The 26,776-nt window shown below is 36.3% G+C and overlaps 3 protein-coding genes across 3 annotated transcripts in view; 2 read left to right on the top strand and 1 right to left on the bottom strand.

Annotated features, from left to right (window-relative positions):
• Positions 1 to 26,776, top strand: part of LOC126974945 (death-associated protein kinase related) — a 214,511-nt gene that overhangs the window by 47,847 nt on the left and 139,888 nt on the right. The window lies entirely within an intron of this gene.
• On the top strand, positions 20,072 to 22,723 carry LOC126974956 (putative nuclease HARBI1). The gene is made up of 2 exons (XM_050822720.1): positions 20,072 to 20,693; positions 21,684 to 22,723. Exons 1-2 carry the CDS (start codon positions 20,286 to 20,288, stop codon positions 22,491 to 22,493), a joined length of 1,218 nt encoding a protein of 405 aa, XP_050678677.1. The 5' UTR covers positions 20,072 to 20,285; the 3' UTR covers positions 22,494 to 22,723.
• Positions 20,709 to 23,146, bottom strand: LOC126974978 (uncharacterized). Its single transcript, XM_050822752.1, has 2 exons — positions 22,516 to 23,146; positions 20,709 to 21,435 (listed from the first exon to the last, which is right to left on the bottom strand). The coding sequence occupies exons 1-2, from the start codon at positions 22,840 to 22,842 to the stop codon at positions 20,827 to 20,829; spliced, it is 936 nt and encodes a 311-aa protein (XP_050678709.1). The 5' UTR covers positions 22,843 to 23,146; the 3' UTR covers positions 20,709 to 20,826.

The raw sequence follows: 26,776 nt of genomic DNA, 5'->3' as shown, positions 1-26,776 counted from the left end.
GATTATTCTCGTCCTACGGATGAATACAGACTTTAAGCAGTAAAAGCATAAAAGACATTTATTTTCTCAAAATGGATTCCTATAGAATTCTATTTGATGTCATTGGTCAAACAAATGGCGCTCTGAAAGAGAAGAAGCGGCGCAAGTAACTCTACCAGCATTCTTTTTCTGTACTCTTTTTATAAAAATATACAATATTGTACTGTCATTGCTATTGCTATAAAATAATCATAATATAGTCCCAGGCTGTCCGATCACTTAGATATTCAGCTGTGTAATAGTAGGATTTACGAACTTTATTATAAAAGTATATACATTTACCCTTAAAGCTATTATGTATCGTTATAGTATTGTTGACCATGGTATCTTAATACCAGCGACTGTTTTGTAAGTGGTGAAAACTATTAAATCATAGAAAATTAATTTTAAATGAAGGCTATCCACTGCTCTACTTTGGATTCAAAAAGAAAAAATAATCTCGTTACTTGCTTATGCTTGTGTGATGCTCATTCATGATTAGGAAATGTCAAAATGGAGCCTATATCTTATTAGATATACAAGCAGTTTACGTTTACAATTTCCGTTAGTTTTTACTTAGAAAGTCAATTGTGTCTACCTATGAAAATCAAAATGCCATGTGAACTATGTGAAATTGGCCAACTGTTTTCGCGCGTCCCTGCATTTTTATATTTTACTAGCTGACCCAGCAAACGTTGTACTGCCGATATTAAAATCGCAATACAAAAGTAACTGTTGATCGTAGATAGGTGAAAATTTGAAGTTGTATGTATTTTTTAATGCTGACTCATGATCAAACAAATTAAAATCAATGAAATGTAAAAAAAAAATCGTGTGGACCACCCTTAACATTTAGGGGGATGAAAAATAGATGTTGTCCGATTCTAAGACCTACCCAATATGCACTCAAAATTTCATGAGAATTGGTCAAGCCGTTTCGGAGGAGTTCAAAGTTTAACACCATCACACGAGAATTTTATATATTAGATGAAGCATTAATCAATTAATTTATTTGATAATGCAAATAAAGCGATATTAATTGATGTAAGTAAAGTCGCTGCGATATCTCGGAGGTCGTTCGTCACGGTTGTTGGTGCTGTACAAGTTGCCATAACATTAGTAATTGCTATAAAAAGTGCTAGGGAAATGATTTATGGTGGCACGTCTTGTATTTCCAGTTGCGTGCGCGAGGGCAACACTGGACATACCTACCTGTCGGCAAAGAATATAATATAATAAGTACTGTTGGGAAGTGTTTACCTCCGTGAACATTATTTAAGAGGATTTGAGAATTTAAATCGTTTCATTATCATGTTTCGTAAACGAGCGTACGGGTCACCTGATTGTAAGTACAGTAGAGCGTCGTGATCCGAAGTAATTGGGGGACGTGGGTGTTCGGAAAACCGGTATTTTCGGATAATCGAACTCCCTATTGTATATATATTGATTCAGCCATACATATTTACGTACATACTGTAAATGAAAACCATATTACATTTTTAATGACAAATAGGAAATAAACAAAAAAAAGTGCAGACAATCTTGTAGTAAAACTTGTCTTTACTAATTACAATTAACGCTTAAAAAAATCTTGAATCTTCGTCTGCCGAAGCAAACCTACCCGCGTACGAGCGGCTAGATCACGTACTTTTAGGGGAACAGATATTTAATACTGGTCGCTCTCGGCCTGTGTTTCAAACCAGCGCAAGACAATATCTAATCAAGTAACCGCTTCAGAAGCACTAACTATGTTTTCATCTTCATCATATGAACTTGTAGTTGATGTGGTGCTAGCGGTGGCGTCAGCCTTATTGGTCATAAGGTTGGTCAAAATTTCGCTATCCTGCATAAATTGGTACCCGGCATCTTCGGAGCGTTGATCCGTGTGTTACTACTGTTCGGATAAGCGGTCGTTCGGTTGAGCGACGTTCGGATAATTGACCCTCCACTGTAAGTGATCACCGCCGCATATTCTATTGCAACACGAGAGGATCATAAATTCGTTGGTGGCATTTAAAGCCGTCATAAAAGTTGGTCCATTAAAAAACTTGATGAAAGGATCCAAATGTTTTAACTCTGGCACGAGACATCGTCTGGTGACATAGTCTGGTTTGTGTGGTGGTAAGTTTGGCGAGTCAACATGTACTGAGGATGCCTTGTGTAGAGGCGAAACACGTGTCGAATTCTTTAAAGACAAATATTTGTGGAATTAACACTAAAGAAAACTTAAAACATTTGGATGATTATGGCTTTCCGCAAAGTAACGCCTACTTCAATAAATTTTCTGATGAAAGGATCAAATGTATCAGGTAGTATCTACATCTAAATTTTACAATACCTACATTGTTTTATTTAACCCGATAAATGTCGCTGCATTTGCAGATCTTCAGGAAAAAGGAACTTTCTCCCACATACACAATGCAATACTGGAGGTTACTGTCTTACGTTTGGATCGTTTCCAGGCATATAAAATATGACAAGGAGGACAAACCTTCAATTAATAAAAAAAAAGAAAATTCTACTCAACCGAATGTTCCGCGACGCTCTTGTGATTCCTCTGGTGTTGCTAGAAATTATGATGTTGATCCCTGAGCGTCAGCTGGTGTTAACTTTAAAATAAGCAAAGCGAATAGATTTTTTGTTAATGAAAATAAGGGACGAGACGAGCAGGACGTTCAGCTGATGGTAATTGATAAGCCATGCCTATTACAATGTAGTGCGCTCAGGATTCTTGAAAAACCCAAAAATTCTGAGCGGCACTACAACTGCGCTCGTCACCTAGAGACATAAGATGTTAAGTCTCATTTGCCCAGTAATTTCTCTAGCTACGGCGCCCTTCAGGGTGAAACACAGTAATGTTTACACATTACTACATCATGGCAGAAATAGGCGTTGTTGTACCCATAATCTAGTGGGCATCCTGTGCAAAGGAGCCTCCCACTGTTAATTTATTAGATACTCGCTATTTAAGTTAAAATTTGTGTAATCGTGAAACTCGATATACTAACAAAACGAATAATATTCCTAAGAATTTAAAATTTTTATTTTAATACAAGTTGAAGGTTTATGGGAATATATTTTGTCAGTGAGAATAGATCCACTTGATATGAGGGAATATAATCTGACGGTTAACGACGAGTTTCGTTAATGTTCAGCGTCAGGCTTCTAGTCCTGATAAAGATTATTAGACGGAGCTCTACAGACAGCCTCCATTGAAAGTCCGATGAGTCTAATATGGAAATATTGCCTTTTTGTGTTCCGTTTTACAATAAAACTCCAGAACAAAAAACACGCGTAAGTTATACAAAATGAAAATATAAATATCGAATTATGTTTTTGCTAACGTCAACCAGCGAATCGAACCTTGGGAACTCATAAAATTTCGGTCTGAAATGCAATTTATATCCGATTCTGTATCCTTAACAATGTGCAAATAAAATGCTACGATAATCAGTCACAATCACGTTTAATCAAAAGCAAAAGTCTAATTTTGTATAAAAATATATGAAATCCAATTTGTTGCAGGGAATTATAGATCGATAGATTAGAAATTGTTTGCTCTGTCTATTAATTATCACACCAATGATATTAGGAAACATTACCCGAACTGCATAATTATTTGATAGCCGATACCTTGTACCGAGATACGAACGTGTGATAATGTTTAAACATAGATTACACGAAGTCTTTGTTACTATTATGGCTTTAGCAAATATATACATAAAACATAAAACTACATTTAAAAACTTCAAAAACTCTAAAGTATAAAATAACTTTATAGAGATTTAATTTAAAACACCTCATATGAAAATCTTATACCTTTAATATTAATAAAATACTATTATTTCTATGTGCTGCCTATTTATAGGGTTTAGGTTGGTGCTTGCCCGCTTGGGTTGTTTAGTTGTAGACGAAGCTATCCCGCTCAAAGTCACGCGTGGCGAGTGTAGGTATCTGCTATTACATCTGGCTTGTAGCAGTACACAAACTATAATAACATCATCCATGTAAACAAAAATGTTAAGAATCACGGAAATCCTGTACATACATAAAAAAATACCAATCGAATTGACAACCGCCTCCTTTTCGAAGTCGGTTAAAAATACAATACTGCCGCAATTTGCTCTGTTAATATGACGTAGATGACAGTATATCTAAAAACACATAAAATATTGGCGGGCGAGGATCGAACCGGGGGCTTCGTGGTGAGCGTCAACGGTTCTACTTATTGCGCCACGGACGCTTTTGTGACAGTGCTTTACAAAGTGCGGTGGCCACGGAAGTCGTAGGTCAACACACAATTACAGTATAACATCAAAAGGATTTTAATCTTTGTCTCAAACGCACTGCGTATATCTAAACGTCTGTAAACGGTGAAAGCACTTAACTTAATGGTTTCAAAGAATAATATATCGCCGTGTGAGTTTGTTGCTTGCGCTAATAATAGCATATTATCTGTATTCTTTTTAATGCCCTTTACACATATGCGAAGTAAACAGAGCCGAGATATGTTTGCTTGTAGCTTGCTTATGAGTATAACGTATATATCAGCGATTTATTTGCTAGACTAATTGCTTCTTACTTATTTTGTTCTTTTTTTTTGCATTTGTTTTCTTTTTGACTTAGGTTAGTGTGAGTCCGACTTTCACCGTTGATTCCTTACTGATGTAATGACAAAAGACGACTCGACGAAAATGTTATCTTCATGAAACAAGGTTAATGGATAAATATGAGATTTTTGTTACTCTGACTGATCGCGCTCCCGTAGCCGACTTGAGCCGCTACCTGAGGTTAACATAGTCCAGCTTGACAGCTGACTTTCATTCAATACCCATCATATAAAGTTATCGTAAAAATAGACCTTAGAACTAACCTCTATTTTGAGCAATTCACGCACACTAACACAAAGTGTGATATTAATCGCGTGTATGATACGTAGCTGTTTTTATCGGTTGTCTAACAGCAAGAGACTATCTAGACGTATAAATTATCTAAAGCTCAAAATGATATATGAATATCTATGTGCCTTTACGGAAAAGTAGATACGTCGGTACGGTACGTCGTATTGTATTGTCTTTCCAATAATAGAACATAACCAGGGGTGTGCATTGGGGTTTTAGCAAGGTAGGCACTGTACATCTAAGTAGTCATAGTTTTGGAGTAGCTTTGGAATAAGTTAAGATTGCTTACAGTAGGTATTTTGTATCGAGCGTAGGTAAGGAAAACTTTTATGAGTGGGTGTTCCATAGAAGTTTGGAAAAAAATAACGGAACCAAATTAAACTTCGTTAACTTTAACACTAGTGCTATATTTATTTAGGTTCATGACGAGGTAGGCACTGCCTAATTGCCTATATGATATGCACGCCTCTGAACATAACCCCTACGGGAAGACGTACGCGTCGCTCACGACAGCTGGCAACACTTTCCTCCGCCACTTTCCCCGCGGTAGTGACATAATGCCTGAGATTATCATCTATCACGGCAGCTATTATTTCACGCCGGGGTCGTAGGTCGGGGCTCGGATGTCGTGGTCTACTTCTCGTGTGCAAAACACCTATTTATATTCACGCCTGTTTACGAAATAATGTTCGGTTCGTGTTGATATTAAAGTTTACAATGTTCACGTATTGCTTTTAGTTGTTACTCCATGGATTTGTGTTTTATTCGATTCTAGTCTCATTAAAAAAATATTTTATATATTATTCCTTTGATAAAACTACAAAAATTAAACTCAAAGTTGGAAACATTTTTTTAAATATTGAGAACTTGTTCTATTGCGATATAAGATCTAGTCCTGAGAATTTATGTAATTATGTATAATTTTACGTATATTTTTTTTTGGATTAACTACGGCATCAAACGTACCTATACTAATTAAAAAGTACGTGTCAATAAGTTTTAATTATCTGGTGATCCTGCTTAGGATAAGCCAAAGTAATGAAAATATTATCACATTATTTGCATAAAATTAACATTTTTGCCTTGATTTGAAATATAGCAGCAGAATTGTAAAACCTTCTCTCATTCATATTTCAAATCTATCTACGAGTTAAGTTTATACTTTATTGCTGCATTATTGCTACGTCAATTTTTTTACCCATACATTTAAGTCTTGGTTTGTAAAATACCAATAGAATTTTTTATTTTTATTTTTTTGTGAAATCTTCTCTCATGAATATTTCAAATGTATCTAGAAATAAATTATTATGTGATGTTGATTCATTTCTATTTTACAGATACATTTCAGTGTTGACAGGTTGAAATCGCTAATGCTCAGGAATTTCTCTCGTTGAAGTCAATTAGCGTAGACCTGGTGTGAAGTGACGCACATCACAAATATCTTCAAGGCTTCTTTACTACACAATCGTCGAGTTCTCTGATTTTTTTTCTTTATTTATTTAGGGGATCTTATATGTATATACATGTCAGCTCCATTATAATCTAACTACATTAACACTAAAACAAAAGGAAACAAAATTTTTAACTCAACAAAAACTAAAAAAGAAAATTAATAAAAGGAAAAGCAAGTTATACAGTCTTCAACAGATAAGACTTATGGATTCAAACAGACTTATGGCATCCTTAGATGCAGGACGGGAAAGTATGTTCACAAACATGCTCGTATCAAATCTGTTCAAACCCATAAGTCCTACAATTTCGTCTCTACTATATTGAAATCGGACACATTCTTTTAATAAGTCTTCAACATCCTCAATCATTCCACATGAATCACATGGAGGCGACTCGGCAATTTTCATCAAAAATTTAAACTTATTCAAAGGCATGTGTCCGGATCTCAGTCTGTGAGTCTCTGAAAATAAACTCATCTACTTGAGTCACATAATAGTGTTGTTAACTCAAGCTGGAGTGCCCTCTATATTAACTTATAAAAAACTTGAAGCATTATTAGTTCTATTCAGTTATTAAAAGAGTATAGGGGAAGCTACTTGGGTGGTAGATTTCAATTAATTCGTTAATTGTTGCAATTCAGTCTCTTAGTTTAAATTGTTGATGTTTTTTATGCGTTTCTTGCCACATCATTGAAGTTCTGACTTGTCAATAAAGGTTCTTGTTTACTTGTATAAAATCTTATATAAACTAATATATTAATAAACTCAAAAACTACTAATTGATTTTACCTAGAAATTTTAACTTAAACATTGCTACATTTTCAGCATGTACCTAACTAAAGTGTGCTGTATTTCATTTTATAAATATAGATATTCCTACGAAAATTACAATATTGTAACAAAAAATTGGCTGTAGCAGTCATTCATTCTTCGTAAACTATTAACAGTAGGTACACATGATAGTGTACCATAATTTGTTTATTTTTTCGACAAAATCTTAAAATTGGTAGAGTGGCGCAATATTTGTCGACTTATAACAATACATAAGATTGCATTTCAGTAACATGTATGAACGAATGAAGGTCAACGTATTACTTTCCATTAAAGGGTTCAGGAGGCGTTGCGGGCAGCAGTGCGGAAAGCGTATGGGACTCTTCGTGGGAATGACTTTCAAATTACCTGATTAACTTTTTTCTTACATCAAGTCCATAACATGACGTATTGTTATACTTATACAGTAAAACCTGTGTGTTTTCTTGACCTCTATCTCTAGCTTCCCCGATAAAATGAAATTCACCATTCGATTTTAAATAACACGTTATTTTTTTTCGATTAATTGACCATAGCTCTTTTGACTGATAAATTGCCCGAAATGACGAAGTCGACATCATATAAGACAATTATATATGCGGATTTATTTTGGAAGGCCAAGAGCCACTTTGCACCGTTAAGCCGTTGGTTAGCCGTAAACTATAAATACGTTATAACTAACCTCTATGGTCTAAATGCTGTAGATTTGCATCATTCCCCTATCATTCATAATTAAGAGCACTTAATGAAATAATTGCTAAATCCACAAGAGAGTCTCGCGGAAACGGCAACGAACAGGGCTCCTTTGTTTTATTCCCTTCATATCCCAGGGGATAACTAACATCTGTCTTGGTGAACGTGTGAGTGCGTGCTTTAATTAGTGGTGAATATTCACGCGGTGCGCCGGAAGGCATGCTTCCGCTCCTGTCTCCGTTATGTGTCTCTTGTTTGTTTTGTTCGTCAAATTTCTATTACTTATATAACCGTATTAAGAGGAAACATTGAAAGCAATTTTTCCATACAAACATATTTGACAGTTTTATCCTAGGTTTTTTTTTTGCTTTTTAATACATTTATAATATATTTAGTTTTTGTTAGTGAAAATTTGGTAACATTTGGTCAACTTTTGGAGGAGTAAATAGTCAAGAAAACCCGATTTTTGAATTTATTACTATAATCGTTAACGCGACAATCTGATTTTGAATTGTGAAATCTGACAAAGGCGTCAGTTAATGTTACCTCTTATATATCACGTTACTTGTAGGTACAATTCAATAAATAAAACGATGATATGATAATATAGCTTTTCGGTCAATTTCCTACAATATTGTTACTTAAATTAAAGCGAATAACAATGGGCATTTTGCATACGAGATTTGTAGGAAGTGTAAAATGGACAATACGGAGCTTTCAAATTGCAAGTCGCCAGCCATAAATGGCGCAAACTCGTTAAAACTCAAGTTGTTTGTCAGAGCGCCTTCACCACGGACAGATAAGAGGCAATAAGGATAGTATTGCGCATGCAAATGGCGTCGATTATTATCTAAACGTGCCAATCGTTTACACTACGCCGGAGGACGTAATTATCACCTATACACCTGTTTGTTTTACGCTAATTTCCGTAGTAAATCTCAATCGAGACAATACGTACAGTGATCTTATGGATCACTTTGTGTCACTTGAAAGAAAAGCTGAGTAATTTATTGTTGCCTTAACTTCACCTGGTAATATTAAACTAAATCTAACTACAACTTACTAATAAATATTTTAAGATAAAGTTTTTAAGACAAGCCAATGCTAGAGAAAATCGAATAGAACTCTGCTTTGACGTTTCGTTTTCTTAACTGCGCATTTTATTTACATCACTATCTGAGTCAAGGCAGCTTGGACGTCAAAGGCTAACGTTGCGACATGAATAAATTGTCCTTTCAAAACAAAATTTCCTGTGAATGTATCAAATTTCTACCGGTCCACCCTCAATCGTTTAAGAATCCGTTATAAAATATGTTCTCAAATATTCTTGTGGATTGATGATTCACGAGCGTTCCCGCAGTATTATAAAAACATTGCAGGTGTTATTTGATCGTGTATCAAAACCGGCCCCAAACTCTCCCTAAGCATTCCTGTTTTGTTCGTCAGCGGGCGATTCATGCAAATGATATGCAGATTTAGCTGCTAGCCGATCACCTCCGACCTACGACGTTTGACATCCATTGTTATTTTTGAATTTTGCTCCAGGCTCTAGCATGCTGCAATGCCTAATTAACATGAATATTATGTGTTCAACTTTTTATAATTATTTCATAATCCTGAGTCGTGGTCGTATAATTTAATGTTGTCTCAGATCAGGAGTTGTGTTTGATCAATTTATGGTCTTTTCTTTTAGTGATATTATGAAATGGTCTGGATCGTTGTAATTTTCGTACCTTTTCTGTTAATTTTAAGTCGCCATGATTAATGTTGGGCGTTGATAATAATTATTAAGGGCCAATTATTTAAGTTTTCATGATAAATCAATGATGTTAAGAGATTTGTATCTTAATATCGGGCTTTATATATTTATAGCCGCTTTTTGTGTTTACAAATTAAGGTAATCACCGTAATGCCCTGTCACAACCTTTCAAGTTCAACGTTCTCATTACGGCGACTTGATCTACTCGTCCAACATAGCTCTTATTCCGTCCACCTTGGGTATAAACTGGAATGGTATTTTTTTTGTGTTCACGTGAAATATTATTTTCTGTACCCTTGTTAAGTTCCGGGATATATTAACGTCGTTTTAATATTAAGTTGTGTTATTGAAAGCAAATGGGGTAAAAATATGAATGCTTAGCTTAAAAATTGCATTTTCATCGGTTTCTCTGTGATTTTTAAGTAAGTTCGTGAATATCAGTTGTTGCCACTAGGGAATTTAGAGTGTTGAAACAACTTTTAAAAAGAGTTCTACGGTGAGTTGCCACGCCATATATTGGTAACCGGCTTACAAAAAGCTTTGTGCGTTCCGGAGTGAAAATTGCTCAGGACTTCCGAATTATTACTAGGATGACATAATGGATGAAGAGGTTGTTTGGACGAAAGTTGTTGGAGATATTTATGAGCTTATTCTATGAGAATATTCATTCTTTACATTGAGCTGTTTAGAGTTCCCATCGTTTATACCGCGCCTGCACCGAACAAACAAAGAATAATTTAGCTGCTATATCGTTTAATGTCACCTAATTATATTTTATGGCTTAATAGAGGATATGCATTGTGTGGTAAACATAAACGGCCCCTAACGATGTGTATGTAGCTTTTGTTTATATTTTATGTTACCTAGTTTGGCCATACTTTCTGTTACAAAAAGAAATTTATTTTTTTGTTATGACATTATGTAATCCTAATAAAACTTAAACATATTTATTTATTGAAGTCTCAGCAATAAGTCTCGCTAAAACTCGAGAACGGCTGGACCGATTTGGCAAATTTAGGTCTTGAATTATTTGTTGAAGTCCAGAGAAGGTTTAAAAGGTGAATAAATAGGAAAATGCTGCTAAATTAAATAAAAACAACAAATTTGTTTTTCCTTTGATGTGTCCATACATAATTTCTATGAGAGAATTTATTGACGCACGGTTTGACAGTTGTGCTGTGAAACAATTTCATTACGACAGCAGGGTGCATATTTACTAGTTGATATATTATTGACAAATTCATATAAAAACATTATTTTATTTATTATATACAGAACAACGTCTGTCGGGTCAACTAGTACTTTATAAATTATTAATAAAATATTGGCATTATTTTAAAATACGTAAACATTTTCTATTTATTGGCTATTCTCCTTTAAGTCTTTGCTAACATCTCCACGTTCGTGAAGTGTAGTTGCCATGTTATTTATAGTCAATATTGTTACAAAACCTTCTGAAGATTATAATTTATATCATTCACATTGTTGGCTAGTAAATAAGACAATTGATTCGTGAGTGACACTGACCCAAATTCCGGTCATCAGTTGGAGATTATAAGACACCTACATTTTTTCGAAACGGCTGCCTAATGCTCACAGATGATTGGGTTAGGTGAGAGTGCTAACCCTGACATCACCCGGACCCTTGACATCGAGTTATTCATTGGCCACTGATTCGCAACCGTCAACTACAAACGGGTTCGCCAAGGACACCTCGGATTGTAACGAGGAGTTTGAAAGTTGAAAACACATTTCGCAACAATATGTTAGGCGATTTGTACCTTTTGTGTTTCTTATTGAGATTGTTTTTTATTCATGGGAATCTTATTAATATTCGATTGAGATGCATTTAAATTGATCTTTATTATTGACGAAATAACGCTCTCGTTTCTCAACCTGAATCCGCTTAGAATTGGTTTGACCTTATCTGTTCTCGTGAAAGGTTATGACTGGCGCAATGTAGTCAAAATTGAAGATATCTCTTTGGTTGGTTGATATGTCCTATCTGGATGGCTTACGACGGCTTCAGCACTTGAGGTTATTGACGTTTGGGGCAGCAGTGCGCGACGCGTCCAAAATTACATTGTGGGGGCTAAAAGAACCGTGAACTATGTAGTTTTGGGTTCATTTTACATCCGATCTAGAACAACGACTAATGTAACGGCCACACTTATTATTTGCTTAAGTGTGTTTAGTTTGTCTTCAGTTAACTTTAGTATCAATATAGAGTAGGAGTTGGTTGCCCCGATATCTGCGTTCTGGAATTACAATCGTTTTTAACCGACTTCAAAAAAGGAGGACGTTCTCAATTCGTCGGTATGTTTTTATTATGTTTGTTACCTCTGAACTTTCGACTGGGTGGACCGATTTTGATATTTTCAGCAAGTAGGTGTCAGCCAAGGTAGGTTTGTAACAACATACATAGTTATATGTCAGATGTGCCTGAGTCGTGAGAAGGCGAGAGCTGGTCGCGGCGGAAGGACACCGATTCCAAAAATTATAATAATCGTTACTAGAATTAGATTATTTAATTAGATTGTATAAAGATACGCAATTATTTTTAATACTTTTTAGTGCATAATATATGTATTGTTATAGAATAGTGTTTTCGAAGTCGGTTGTTTTTTTGCTAAAATTTTAAATTCAAATCGAATCAAAATCGGCAGTATCAGTGTATGTTATGATGATAATAATTTGCCGTCAGTTGTTTGCCGATGCTGATGAGTGCATGGTTCACGAAGGATATTGTGTTGCAATAATTTCTTCTTAATATTCGGTTTGCGTGTCGCTCGTCGCTCGCGGTCATACTGGCTCGGCTCTTCCTAGAAAGTGGCGTGGCCCACTCATCGCGTTCGCTGGGAAGCGGGCGGATATGGTGATCTCGTACTTATTTTCACTCTTATCGACCTGTTGTTGTAGCTGTAATATGATATAATGTTATATATTACAGTTTGTGTGAATATTGGATAATACAAATTTTTTGATAGACCAGTGGGAGGCTCCTTAGCATAGGATGCCGGCTAGATTATGGGTACCACAACGGCGTCTATTACTGCCGTGAATCAGTAATGTGTAAACATTGCTGTGTAGTGAAGTTACTAGGGCAAATGAGAGTTAACATCTTATGTCTCAAGGAGATGAGCGCAATCGTAGTACCGCTCAGAATTGGGTTTTTCTAAAATCCTGAGCGGCACTGCATTGTAATGGGCAGGGCGTATCAATTACCATCAGCTTCGTCCGACTTCAACGTCCGGTTCGTCTCGTCCCTTATTGTCATAAAAAACAAATTTCAAGATTTTCATTAGACAAGTTCTGGTATGTAGTGCGAACTTTAATAACGATATGAAAATATATTAGTGGACGAATCATGAGGGTAGGAGACAATGGCTATTTAATTATGGGCAATGGTTAATTTTTTGAGCAGTTTCGAGCTATAGCTATAATCAATTTGCAAGCGACCTGAATAAATTGTATATTCCTAATGTTTGTCACGTGTCTTGTGATGTGATTGATGAAGGCCAATTTATATATAAAAAATAATTATAGCACGATAGAACCTCCTGCCAAAGTTATCTTACTGTTTGATAGCCGGGAAAGTAAGGAAATATTGCCAAAGTTCTTTTTATTTTGGAACTAGATTAGGTCTAGGCGAATAGGTTCTTAACAGACCATATATTTTAAGCCGCAGATTCAATTAATAAGCAATGATTTTTTTTAAAGAATTTTATAAAGTTAAGCTTCGATAGTAGGCGATGGCGCACATCATCAATGGCGTCGACCACCCACACACACACAGCAACAAGGATCCGATACTCGAATGTAGATATTATGTTACATAGTAATGTTTCCAGAAACAAGTATAGCTTGGAGAATGTTGTAAACTATATTCGTAAAAGTTTCCTTGTTCCTTGTGCTGCCTGCGACATTAATAGTTGTATTTAATTTTCAATTTTTGTAAGTATTCCTCGATTGGTGCAGTCCTTGATTTAAATTTCATATCTTTTTTTTTATGAAAATAAGGGACGAGACGAGCAGGACGTTCAGCTGATAGTATTTGTTTGCGCTGCCCATTACCCATTACGATGCAGTGCCGCTCAGGATTATTGAAAAACCTAAAAATGTTGAGCGGCACTACAACTGCGCTCGTCACCTTGAGACATCAGTTGTAAAGTCTCATTTGCCCAGTAATTTCACTAGCTTTGGCGCCCTTTAGACCGAAACACAGTAATGCTCACACATTACTGCTTCACGGCAGACATTGGCGCCGTTGTGGTACCCATAATCTAGCCGGTATCCTGTGAAAAGGAGCCTCCCACTGGTAACCTCTGATAATGAGCTGAGGTATGCTTAAAAATTTATGAATAGTTAATTTATAGATGATCGTATATGTCCAAGAGTCTTGCTTATCAACACAGTCATTTTGTTACCTGTCGTATTATGTCGTTGGGGGTCGCAACCATACCTCTGCTAACCGCTTCTTGTGCAATGCGCTGTGTTGCATGAGGCGTATGTCGTGTCGATCACGAGCTCGCACGCCATCTATGTCTCAACACTCAGATCCCGTAATCTACAATCTTTGAGTGCAAAAGACTATCTTGGTGTTGGTTCAGTCGCTCAGATCAGATTCTAGAGTAAAGCCGGGATTCAAAAAATTTAATGTGTAAACATTACTGTGTTTCTGTCTGAAGGGCGCCGTAGCCAGTGAAATTACTGGGCAAATGAGACTTAATATCTTACGCCTCAAAGTGACGAGCGCAATTGTAATGCTGCTCAGAATTTCTGGGTTTTTCAAGAATCCTGAGCGGCACTGCATTGTAATGGGCAGGGCGTATCAATTACCATCAGTTGGACGTCCTGCTCGTCTCGTCCTTTATTTTCATATAAAAAGAACGTAAATTAAGTATAAGGGATATACCTACCCCCATAAATATTAATTTTTAACAAAACTAAATGAAAATGAGACAAGACATACTTGAAACACAACAAAACCAATAGCATTATGTTTCTACCATCCAATCGAAACAGTATTTTTGCTTTTGCCGTTACTAACTGCAGTAGAATTTGTTAAGAATCCGTCGATTGCAACACTGTAGCCTTACACCAGACACATTCGTGCGCTTGGGTTTTATCGGTGAAATGATGCAACATTAACCTGCACGTTTTTGGTATTTAGATTTTATTTCACCTTGAGTGTCCTGGGGTGATATGTGTTCGTCAGCTTTCATTTGTAATGCATTTGTGAATATTTCTGTGCGAACAAATTTATGACACCCGTGTCATGAGAAACTAACTTTACAGTTTGCACGAATATTTTCTGTGTGTTATGTGTTATGTGATTTCCATTAAACGTAAATCTCGCGGAGTAAATAAAGTTTGTATACTAATAATACTAAGTACTTATGTTTTAAAATAAATTTCATGAAATATATTGTATTTTACAATGTTATCTTTTTTTACTGTAACACTCGTATGAATTAAATAGTCTTCTAACATTAGGAACAATTTTATATCAGCAAGGTAGTCAAAATCTAAATAAACTTTATTCAATTAGGCTTAAACTAAGCGCTTTTAAACAAGTCACTACAAATTTTTGTTTCAATTTCTGAATTTTCCATATGTTCGTAAAAAGTTGAGCTCGTGAGACGAACATTCAAGAAACTCAACGGCCACTCTTTTCAACCAAATAAAGTATTTAGTATACAATTGCAACGGCTGTAATATACATTACAAATTAGTTTGAAAGGTGCTGCATCCAATATATGAGTCGTGTTTTAAATAATATAAATTATTTCAAAAAGTTATAAAGAATTAACATTAAAAATTCGATGGACCCGGCACACGACGCCACCGCAAGCTATGCCATTTAGTGAACATGACGAACCATGTTATAGCATACCTACGCATGATAACAATAACAATTTTTTTTTATGGAATAGGAGGACAAACGAGCGTACGGGTCACCTGGTGTTAAGTGATCACCGCCGCCCACAATCTCTTGCAACACCAGTGGAATCACAAGAGCGTTTCCGGCTTTTAAGGAAGGTATACGCGCTTGAACGTACCCATGTCGTATCGTCCCGGAAACACCGCACAAGGAAGCTCATTCCACAGCTTTGATATTAGAGCAGTGTTACAAAACGAATATCAATTAAAGTGCAAAGCATTTCTATGATACTTATTTTGTCAGCAATGAAACTTAAGGCCGTAGCGATCACATTCGTGCGCTGCGCCGGCGTTGTATCGGCAAACTGTTGCATTATTTACTTGCACGTTTTTGATATTTAGTCTTTTGTTTCGCGTTCGGTTTGTTACGCTACAATCGCTTATTACAATAGATAACTATCAATTATAGCATAAATTGGATTTGAATGTCGTTGATATATATACATTGTACTAAATTAACCGAGAGGATATTATGTTCTATGCTTATATCACGAACAGCTGTTTGACCTGATTCTTGCAACGGCGTATCAACATTGTAATATACATGCGTGGTATCCACAGGGATTGCTTCCTCGACAATTATTGGTTTAAATATTGGAATGTATTCTATTCTTGATGTGACTTTCATTTTGTTATCTTCGTTGTTTGTCTTCTTTCTCTTACGTCAGTCCTGCAGCTATGTCAGAAAAGTACAGAACACGTGTTCTTAAAGAACTCTTACTAACCAGTGGTGGGTTCTTTGCTAGGATGCCAGCTAGATGTGGCACCGCGTCGGCGCTTTTTTCTGCTGTGGAGCAGTAGTGTAGCTTGAAGTATTTCGTGTTTTTCTAGATTTCGCTAAGCACTGCGTTGTATTAGACAGGGTCTATCACTTACTATCAGGTTCAGATCATCGAGGCGACACTTTTTCTCATAAACAAACGAACACACACACTCAATAAAAGACGATATGCCCTATTTTTTTATGAAAATAAAGGAAGAGACGAGCAGGACGTTCAGCTCATGGTAACTGTTACGCCCTGCCCATTAGAATGCAGTGCCGCTCAGGATTCTTGAAAAACCCCAAAAATTCTGAGCGGCACTACAACTGCACTTGTCACCTTGAGACATAAGATGCTAACTCTCATTTGCCCAGTAATTTCACTAGCTACGGCGCGCTTCAGACCGAAACGCAGTAAAGCTTACACATTACTGCTTCACGGCAGAAATAGGCGCCCTTGTTGGTACCTACCCATAATCTAGCCGGCATCCTGTGCAAAGGAGCCTCGCACTAGTAAATGCAGCTATGTCAGAAAATTTCGGAACACGTGTTCGTAAAGAACTTTAGGTACTTAAACAAGTTGTGGATATCTTTGCTCAGGATGCCAGGTAGATGTGAAGTAGTACTGTAGCTTGAAGAATTTCGTGTTTTTCAAGAATCCGCTCAGCACTGCATTATATAAGCCAGGGTATATCACTAACCATCAGGTTCACATCATCAAGGTCTTGCACGTCTCGACACATTTACACTCAATAACAGACGAAACACACTATATTTTCTATTCTTAAAAATGAAATCAACAAAAATAAAAAAGTACCTGTCTTATTTTTGTGAGCGTGAAGTAGGTATGTACTAAGCATATAGAAAATTTCATTCATTGTACAAATTTTGCGTAGATTTTAAGTTTAAACTTCCAATTCATTATTGTTAATTCTGTGTAAATTAGACACACTCGTTCGGTTTGTTTATCACTCGAATTGATTCCATTCAACGTGTTTCAATGTTATGCGATCATACTATGACATCACCATCGATTTAACTATGATATCAGTAATAATTCACTACTATTTTTGTTTCAGGTAAGAATTGACCAGAATTTACTCAGTCAGGCGCGGCAATAGCGTACGGGTATGTCAAAGACAGTGCTTAGTGCAAGAGCTGTCGAACTAATAATGTCTTAATAATTATTTATAGTAAAGTTGGCATCTTGGTATACCAAATATATTTAATATATTTACCAAATTTATTTAATAAACATTGAAGCAATTATTACTGGTTCCTAGCTGTTGTTATTTGAAATTATTTAACGTTCTAAAAAGGATAACGCTAGTTTCCTCGCGATCACAGTTCCGTGTACTTGTATTGCTATTGATATATCTGTTAAAATTTCAGACCTGTATGAATAGGTCCATAGGTAGCCACATCACAGAATAGACATACGAACACAGTAGACAACGCAATAGCAGTTAATAACTTTTATACTGTATCTGAAACAAAAAATAATTTCCGGCTGTATAATATTTTTTTAACATTTTTTTTATTTATCTACTGAGAAATACTCAATATATAAGTGCAAGTTTTGATTTACCAAGTTTAAATTTATGTCTTAAGTGGACTATCTTTTTTATCGATTGTTTGAGAAACTTGCCTAATTAAAGAGAATCTTGACGATGTACAGATGAACAGGAATTTAGGAATCAAAGCGATGCTATGAAGGTTCTCTTTAACCTGTTAAGAAACGGAAACCCAAAAATTAGAGCAAATAATCTCATTTAATATAGAATAAATATCTACTTAATTAAAAACAATATAGTAGCGTACTGCATCTCTCGGGCTGCTCGTTAACATTCAGGACACAGCGGAGCGCCACATTAGTATGCGCCCGCGCAGTCCGCGACGAGATTTGACGAATGAATCACGGCACTGCGCAGCACTGGGGCTCGTGACGTCACGACTTCCACTCCGCCCTACCAACACTTTACATATCCGTTACCGTTCACAACTACCCACACTAGTACTACTAAATTCACAATCAAGTATATAGAATCTGTACAGCGTGTTCTATGGAAGCATTTTTTTTGATGTACGGTAACGGACGATACGAGCAGGACAATCAGCTGATGGTTATTGATACGCCCTGCCCATAACAATGAAGTGCCACTCGGTATTCTTGAAAAACCCAAAAATTCTGAGCGGCACTACAATTGCGCTCGTCACCTTGAGACATAAGATGTTAAGTCTCATTTGCCCAGTAATTTCACTAGCTACGGCGCCCTTCAGACCGTAACACAGTAATGCTTAAACATTACTGCTTCACGGCAGAAATAGGCGCCGTTGTGGTACCCATTATCTAGCCGGCATCCTGTGCAAAGGATGCCTCCCACTGAAGTCTTTCCCTCCTTAAGCATCGAGGCTGGACGATCCCTCGTTAGATGCAGTTCCTAAAACATTTCCCTCTGTATACCTACCTACTCTCTGTTTTATGTCAATTCTAAACTTTAACTTCAGCACTCCCGGCAATTACTGTACACAATTAAGTTTTGCAAAGAACGCCAAAAGGAGAATAGTCAACATGTCCGAATATAGTTTTACACCCTTATTCATAATGGTGGGCTAACTTTAAACAGCCGCTTAGGAGTGTTTTTTCTCATTCTGACTTAGGTCAATAGAAGAAGACAGAGTGAGAATTAGCAATGCTGTAAGATAGCAGACTATTATGAATAAGGGGGTTATTATTTAACACCGACTGCGGCCATCACTCCTTTAGGCATTTATGAACCTAATAATATTCTGGGTGAGTCAGAGCAGACCACACCGGTGTCACATTGCTTCAATCAGCATTCCTAGATGCGACCAAGCTATCAAGAAACGTGTCAATTTCTACAAAACGGTTATTTGATTCGACGTAGCGCCACTTTCCAGTTACAGATAGTATACTTCGAAAACAGTTCGCTGTAGGCAAAGATAGTGAGTTAAAATCAACTCAGTTTCTGAGTGTTTAAATTTGAATTGATTTTTACGTTTGATAGGGCGCACTTGTAGTTTATTGTATAATTACTTCGAGGACAGATGGATCCAGGAATGAAAGCCGGTTTAGATTGTAAACTATTTTCGATCTGTATATCTCCGGATGAGATCTTACATTGTTATTACTCACAATATGCTGTATTTCACCAGTGGGAGGCTGCACTTTGCACAGGATGCCGGCTAGATTATGGGTACCACAACGGCGCCTATTTCTGCAGTAATATGTAAAAATTACTGTGTTTCGGTCTGAAGGACGCCGTAGCTAGCGAAATTACTGGGTAAATGAGACTTAACATCTTATGTCTCAGGGTGACGAGCACAATTGTAGTGCCGCTCAGAATTTTTGGCAAGAATCCGGAGCGGCACTGCATTGTAATGGGCAGGGCTTATCAATTACCATCGGCTAAACGTCCTGCTCGTCTCGTCCCGTATTTTCATAAAAAAAAATGCTGGAAATTCTGATGCGCGCAAATTCTATCAGCACTCTGAACTCAGTGGGAATGTCATTTTTTGCAATCATTAAAACTTAGTAATACAATGTCGATGATGAGAGGTCTAAAAATGACAATTTTGAATATAAAAGATGTACTTTTTACCATGTAGCACTGATTTTAGTTGACAAATAGCAAGAAGCTCATCCACACTTTCATGTCACAGCTGTCAGTAGTTTCTATAATATTTGTGTTATTAATCTAGTCAGGGGTTTTATGGTGCTCCCACATTGCCGTTATAAAATGTTTGTAAACATTTTATAACACCAAAACATTTACTAACAAATGTTAACAATTGTTGCACTTTGTTAGAAACTGTTACATGTTATAAGTGCTCCTACATTGATGGAAAATGTTTAAACATTTTATAACATCTAGTATTGGCTCGCAGTTTGGTTTCGCCTTCTGAGGGCTGAGGACGTCTACACGAAAATGGAAGAAGATTTGCTCATTGGAATAGCTTTTATTTTTTGTTTAAAAAAGAAGAAAAAGCGCTCTTATTGGATGCGCCAAACGCTAAAAGCTAGAGGAAAATATAGTGCCACAGACTATCTCAAGGATTTAGGTATTGATGGTTGCTTAAAAGATTTTATAAGAATGAACAGTTCCGAATTTGAATATCTACAAAATTTAATTGGGGCAAAAATAGGCAAACGAGACACTACATTTAGAAAATCTGTAAGTGTGACGGAAAGACTTGCGGTAACGTTAAGATTTTTGGCAACTGGTAGCAGTTATAAAAGTCTTGGAAATGTGTTCAAGTTGTCAGACCAAGTGATATCTATTATCGTACCAGAAGTGTGCGAGGCTCTCAATGAGGTTTTAAAGGAATACATACAGGTAAGTCAAACAACATTTTTAATTATTTTTTTATTTACTTTTAATATGATCTAATCTAATCATACTTTAGGTAGGTACCTATCTTACCTTACTAATAATTTTTTTAATACTTAACAAACCAAACATGTATTTTTTAATTTTTGATTGATTCCAACAAATCGTTTAATGATTGGGTCGAATCTTGGCTTGATTCCGATAAATTAGACGGACTCTGTGTTCTTGCGCTGGTACGAGTATGTGTCCTGGAGTTATCCGAAGAACTGGTTTCAAATGAAGCCGAGGGACTCGGTGCGGTGTAGTATCCTCTCGAGCTACAGTCAGCATTATTTTCCGAAAAAGTGGATAGATTTGGTTCAGAGTTGTATCCCCAGGAACTACTAGCGGTTGGGTCTGTAAAGGTTGTTGGAAAATCATATTGTCCCATTGTCGCATTGTACAAAATATTGTTAATGTGATGTTGAGCAGTATTCTTAGCATGACTGTTTTTTATTTGTTTCAGTTTCATCGAGACATACTCTCCAAATGCGTCATTTTCATCCCTGCTTTTTCTAGATTCGTACATTCTTTGTAAAATATTTACAGCTTCTTGTTGTGTTGGATCTTGTTCTACTTCAGGCCGTCTTCTTTTCCGAAATGGTTTTGGGGTGGCGAAAGGCGTGCCCGTAGTTTCATCAGTGACAGTATTTCCTGTTTCGTTCAAACTGAGAGTGTTTTCTGAAGCAATTCTGTTTTCTTCGTTACCCTGAAAGAATAGAACTAAACGATAATTTCAAGTTATAGGCGCGTCAAATTAGCTAAAATTGTAAAAAAATCTATAACCGCGATTTTCTTTTTCTATTACTTAACAACCCTTAACTGAAATCATATTTTTTTATAGTGTATTCTATTAATATTTCATACTTAATAAAAATATCCAATAAAATTTGTTAGAATAACGAGTTATAAATTTATTTTTCGCGCCTATTTCTTAATCTTCTATTTTTGTTCCAGATACCAACAACACCTCAAGAGTGGCTACACGTGGCAAATTCATTTGAAGAAAAATGGAATTTCCCAAATTGCTTAGGAAGTATCGATGGAAAGCACGTAGCCATACAAAAGCCAATTGATAGCGGCAGTGAATATTACAACTATAAAGGATTTTACAGCGTTGTACTTTTAGCGATAGTGGACGCAGAATACAACTTTCTGTACGTGAATATTGGCTGCCAAGGACGCATAAGTGATGGCGGAGTTTTCGCAAACACAAAATTTCGAAATAAAATTAACGACAATAGTTTAAAAATACCCAGTGACAGCTCACTACCAGGCAGAAACAAACCTCTTCCTTATGTGTTCGTAACAGATGATGCGTTCCCTTTACAAAAACACTTATTAAAACCTTTTCCAGGACCACAGGATAGCAATTCTAAGGAAAGAATCTTCAGTTATAGACTGAGTCGTGCGAGGAGAACAGTAGAGAACGCATTTGGGATTTTGTCAGCCAGATTTAGAGTTTTACGAACTACAATATTATTAGATCCAGAAAAAACTACTACTTTAATTATGACATGCGTGCTACTGCATAATTTTATAAGAAAAACTGAATCGAGCATGATTTACGCTCCATCTCAATACTATGATGGAGATGACATAGTAACTGGTACACGTATCGATGGACAATGGAGATTAGAACAGCAGCAATTAACACCACTTGAAGCATGTGAATCCCTGACAGATGATGGGAAAGAAATAAGAAAAGAATTCGCAGAATATTTTTCAAATGAAGGGTTTTTGGACTGGGCATCTAAATATTATTAAAAGACGTTAAAATAAAACTCACCTGCAACCCTCCATCGACAGTTAAACTTGGAATATTTTTGCCTTTAAGGAACATGAGTTTTTTAAATGCAAACCATTTACTTGACTCATTAGCTCCTGCACCAGATTTATTAGATTTACATTCTCGGTTAAATTGACCTACGAGTGATCGAATCTTTTTTTCAATTACTTTTTTATCCATATTAAATTCACTGGCAATTTCCATCCAAGCATCGTGTTTTTTATTTCGGTCTTTGTAGCTCTCTGACATCGTGTTCCATAGTACTTCTCTTGCTTGAAACATTTCAATCAGTTTGTAAACATCATCGTTATTCCAATTACCGGACATATTTTATTGCTTGGCGCACGCGCAACCACTAATACACACGCACAGCGATGCACGCTGACACAAAGGAACTGACAAGCGAGACACCACGCGCAGCGACCTGCGTACTCTAACCCCCACCGCACCGCACCGCCTATCCCGCCATCACCCTTATAAAATGTTTACAAACAAAAGATAACACATTTTACTAACATTACTAAACATTTTCTAACATGAAAATTTATTTGTGATTAAATGTTTGCTAACAAATGTTTACTAACGTTATTAAACATTTTCTAACGGCAATGTGGGAGCACCATTAATCAGAATGTTAACACCAGGAACAAACATAAACTTATTATGCCTTCTACTCGGCTTAGTCGAATTAGTCAGTCTTTTGTGGGGCGATGTATATGCTTTGACACATACAACATGATCGCAGAAAGTTTTCTATTACGAAATTCAAAAGAATTGTTAGAAGATGTTTATATGGTAAAGGTTACTATAACATTTCTCAATGATTGATGGAGCGACCGCCGTTAGTCTATTTAAATTATAAATTGAATTGTATCAAAATTAAAAAAAGAAGAAGCCCGAGTTTCTTGCGCCTGTTCTTCTCGGTTCTGTGGCATTAATTTCCGAATGGGTGGTAGTTTTTGTCTTAGAATAAGTGATTTATTATATTATATATTATGTATATACACGCAACATATCGATTTGAGATAGATAATATTATGCTTTGCAACGTTTGAATGGTTGTAAATTATTATTCTGTTGTGAATACTATGTATCAGTACCCTGAACAATCGATGAATCTTTCCTTTATCGTATTCTTTGTAACATTGTCCGAGGTTTACATATACAGTAACACTTTCTGTACGCAGTATATCCTAAGTCATTGGAGAATAAATAACATGGTCGAAGCATGACTGCGTTGAATGATGACAACATCCATCATGCTGCTCCGCATTCAATGGCGGCAAGGACTGGCCAGTCACTAGACCCTGCGCTCTTTATTGGCAATCACTCAAACGCCGGCTCCATTTAGTCCCTGCGATCTTTTACGACAATCTTCCACCATTGTTCGCCAACACGAGTCTACACGACGGAACAATGGCGGCAATTGCGATGCTCCTAGACTTAGTTTTATTACCAACTCTTTTATGCTATTTATATAGCGTGGAATGCAATATTGTCTGGAGTCGACGAACGAGTGCTCGATCCCGATAATCGCGTCGAACCGGGCGCGTTCTGCGCTATCAGGCTGGCCCGCGTACCAACGTATCTCGCCTGAGGATCTGAGCAGCGAAACGACCCACAATGGTGAATGCTCCAGGGCATCAACAAGTAGGGCGCACGGTACTGCTCCCATACAATTATGCGCAGCCAACAAAGGCCGCGGTTTGCGGTGATATCACTGGCACACTTCTAGCAGTACGGACACTAATTCACAGTAATCACGTTACACATCCGCGGTAAATCTCATTCGAAACAGACACTGCAATATGATATCCAACAACTCTCTCTTATGCAGATGTAAATGCAGAGCGGAACATTTCCTGATCTCGTCGGGTTGTTACCGGCGTGGTATCTATTGTTGCGGGTCATGTATGTCCCGCGTACTTCACAAGTGAGACCGCTCAACAATATTCCGGCGTCTTCGTACAATGGAGTCGAGAGTTGGCTATCGCGCACAAACTTCCTCTGATCTCTATCGCCTCCTTACAGCCGGAACGCGACTTAATAAACAGCTTCCGAGTGGCATTAAACCATCGCATTGTCATTCTGTTTGTGTCTCTTGAACTGCTTATACATGACATAATAGTTTTGTTTGTCAACATTATATCACGGAGTTGGAAGTTAGTATCAAGCAGCTGAAGCCGTGTCTTTACCTCTTTGTTTGTTAGTGTACTGTAAACCGAGGTTGAGGACTAATACATTATTATATACATGACGACACCTATAGCCCAGTAGTTGTCCCTGCCCACTGAGCTACAGGTCCGGGTTCGAACCCCGGTAAGTGCATACATTTACACGATGAATGGATGTTTTTTTCCGAGTTATGGATGTTTATATTTATGTATTTTTAAGTTTATGTTGCATTAAATATGTCGTTGTCTCACACGCATAATAGTAGAGTTTATACCTACTTTGTATTATTATATTTTTAATATTGTTATTACATATATTATTATACATAATTATAAATTATACTTTAAGGATTAAGGCATCATGTCCATGTTTATTAATAAATATGGTTTATTTAAAAGTTTTGACATTTTCTTATTACTACTAACATAATTAAAAAATACTTGACCGAGAAGCCAGGGTAATGTTTTTTAGCTTAATTATGGTAGTGGCCTTTATTTGGCAAATGAGATGAGTAAATTCAAAAGTTATGTCTTGTTTATCCTAATTTCAAATATCTCATTGTTTACCTCGAGCGCCCCATAACAGGCGTGCTAAATGAGGGTACCCGAGGATATCACATACAGGACGTGGGTTTCATCTTGATTGTAATTTGAGGATGACGCTAATTTGTGAAGTCATACATGTGAATCATTATAATACTGTAGAAGTTGTGGGTTAAGGAAACTGCACCACTTGAAGATCCACAAACAGATTATCAAATAGTTAGACTTAATATCGAAATATTTTCATTTCGGTACTTATATATAATATACTATTTCAGGCAGCGTGAAATATTTTAACATTTTTTCTCCAACTTACTTTGCAAATCCGACTACCACAATGATGTCTTTTCATTTTTCAAATTGCAATGGGACCACACGGGAAACACTTGCTTTCAAGTAAAAAAAAAAGAATTATCAGAATCGGTTCACAGAGTCGAAAGTTCTGAGGTAACAAACATATGCTTGCTGCACAGAGATTTTATATTAGGTTCCAATTTTAGCTTAGCCTTAATCTCAAGTCTTCGCGTTGTGCTATATCAAGTCGATTTATTTTTTTATCAGTAAATCATTTACAGCACTAAATCCACATTCAGCTAAATATGAAAATGGAAACGATAGTAAAAGTTTTCTTGCACATTCTTGAAATTCGCATTTAAATACCCGAAAGCGAAAGGTTAAAGTTGTGTCGAGTCCATTTTTTAATTGTTCCCCTTAACTATCAAATTGCCCCCGTGTGGGGCGTGGCCTCTACGTTCGGAAACACTGTAATTAGCCTATAACACTCACAAATAACGTAACTTTCTATTGGTACTTAACAGAATTTTCAAAATCGGTTCAATAGATCCAGAGATTACCCCTTACAACCTCACAAACGTCCTCTTAATAATATTAGTATTAGATAAAATAAACATTATCAAATGTTGTAAACACACGTCAGATGTTAATGAAGCTTAAACAATTCCAAATAATTTAAATATCCGTGACGCGGTTAATGATCATACTTTTCATGTCAAATATAATTGGGTGGCGTATCAGTTTACTTCAATCTTCTATTAATACAAATGTTTTGAGGAAGATATTCAGTTTCTGATGTAACTGTCGTGTCAGTGTCGTGAATATTAAGTCTTTGATAAAAGCGCGATCATTATTAGTTATGAATAAAAAAGTGATGAAATAATATTACGAGTAGCAACGCCAAATTAAGTTAAGTTTTTTTTCTTATAATTCGATACTTAACAACAAATTCTGATGATCTATATATATATATATATATATATGTGTGACATACGAATTTAAATGATAAATGATGAAAGAATATATAACAATAATTTCTATTGTTAGTTAGGCATATGTATTGTAAAAATAACATAAATCTGTCGACTTACATTGAAGAGGATACACGAAGTAAAAACTGAATATGCGAAAGAAAGACAGAAAGAAAAATCATTTGTTTAAATAGGTCAAAATGACACTTATGAATGTGAAAGATTTAACCACCACTTCGGAAAAGTTGAGCTTTAATGAGAAGGTGTGGCAAGAAACTC

This window comes from Leptidea sinapis, chromosome 34 (genome assembly GCF_905404315.1).
Source record: "Leptidea sinapis chromosome 34, ilLepSina1.1, whole genome shotgun sequence".
NCBI lineage: Eukaryota > Metazoa > Arthropoda > Insecta > Lepidoptera > Pieridae > Leptidea > Leptidea sinapis.
Note: the sequence above shows the minus strand (reverse complement) of the source record. Positions and strands in the feature narration are given on the sequence as shown.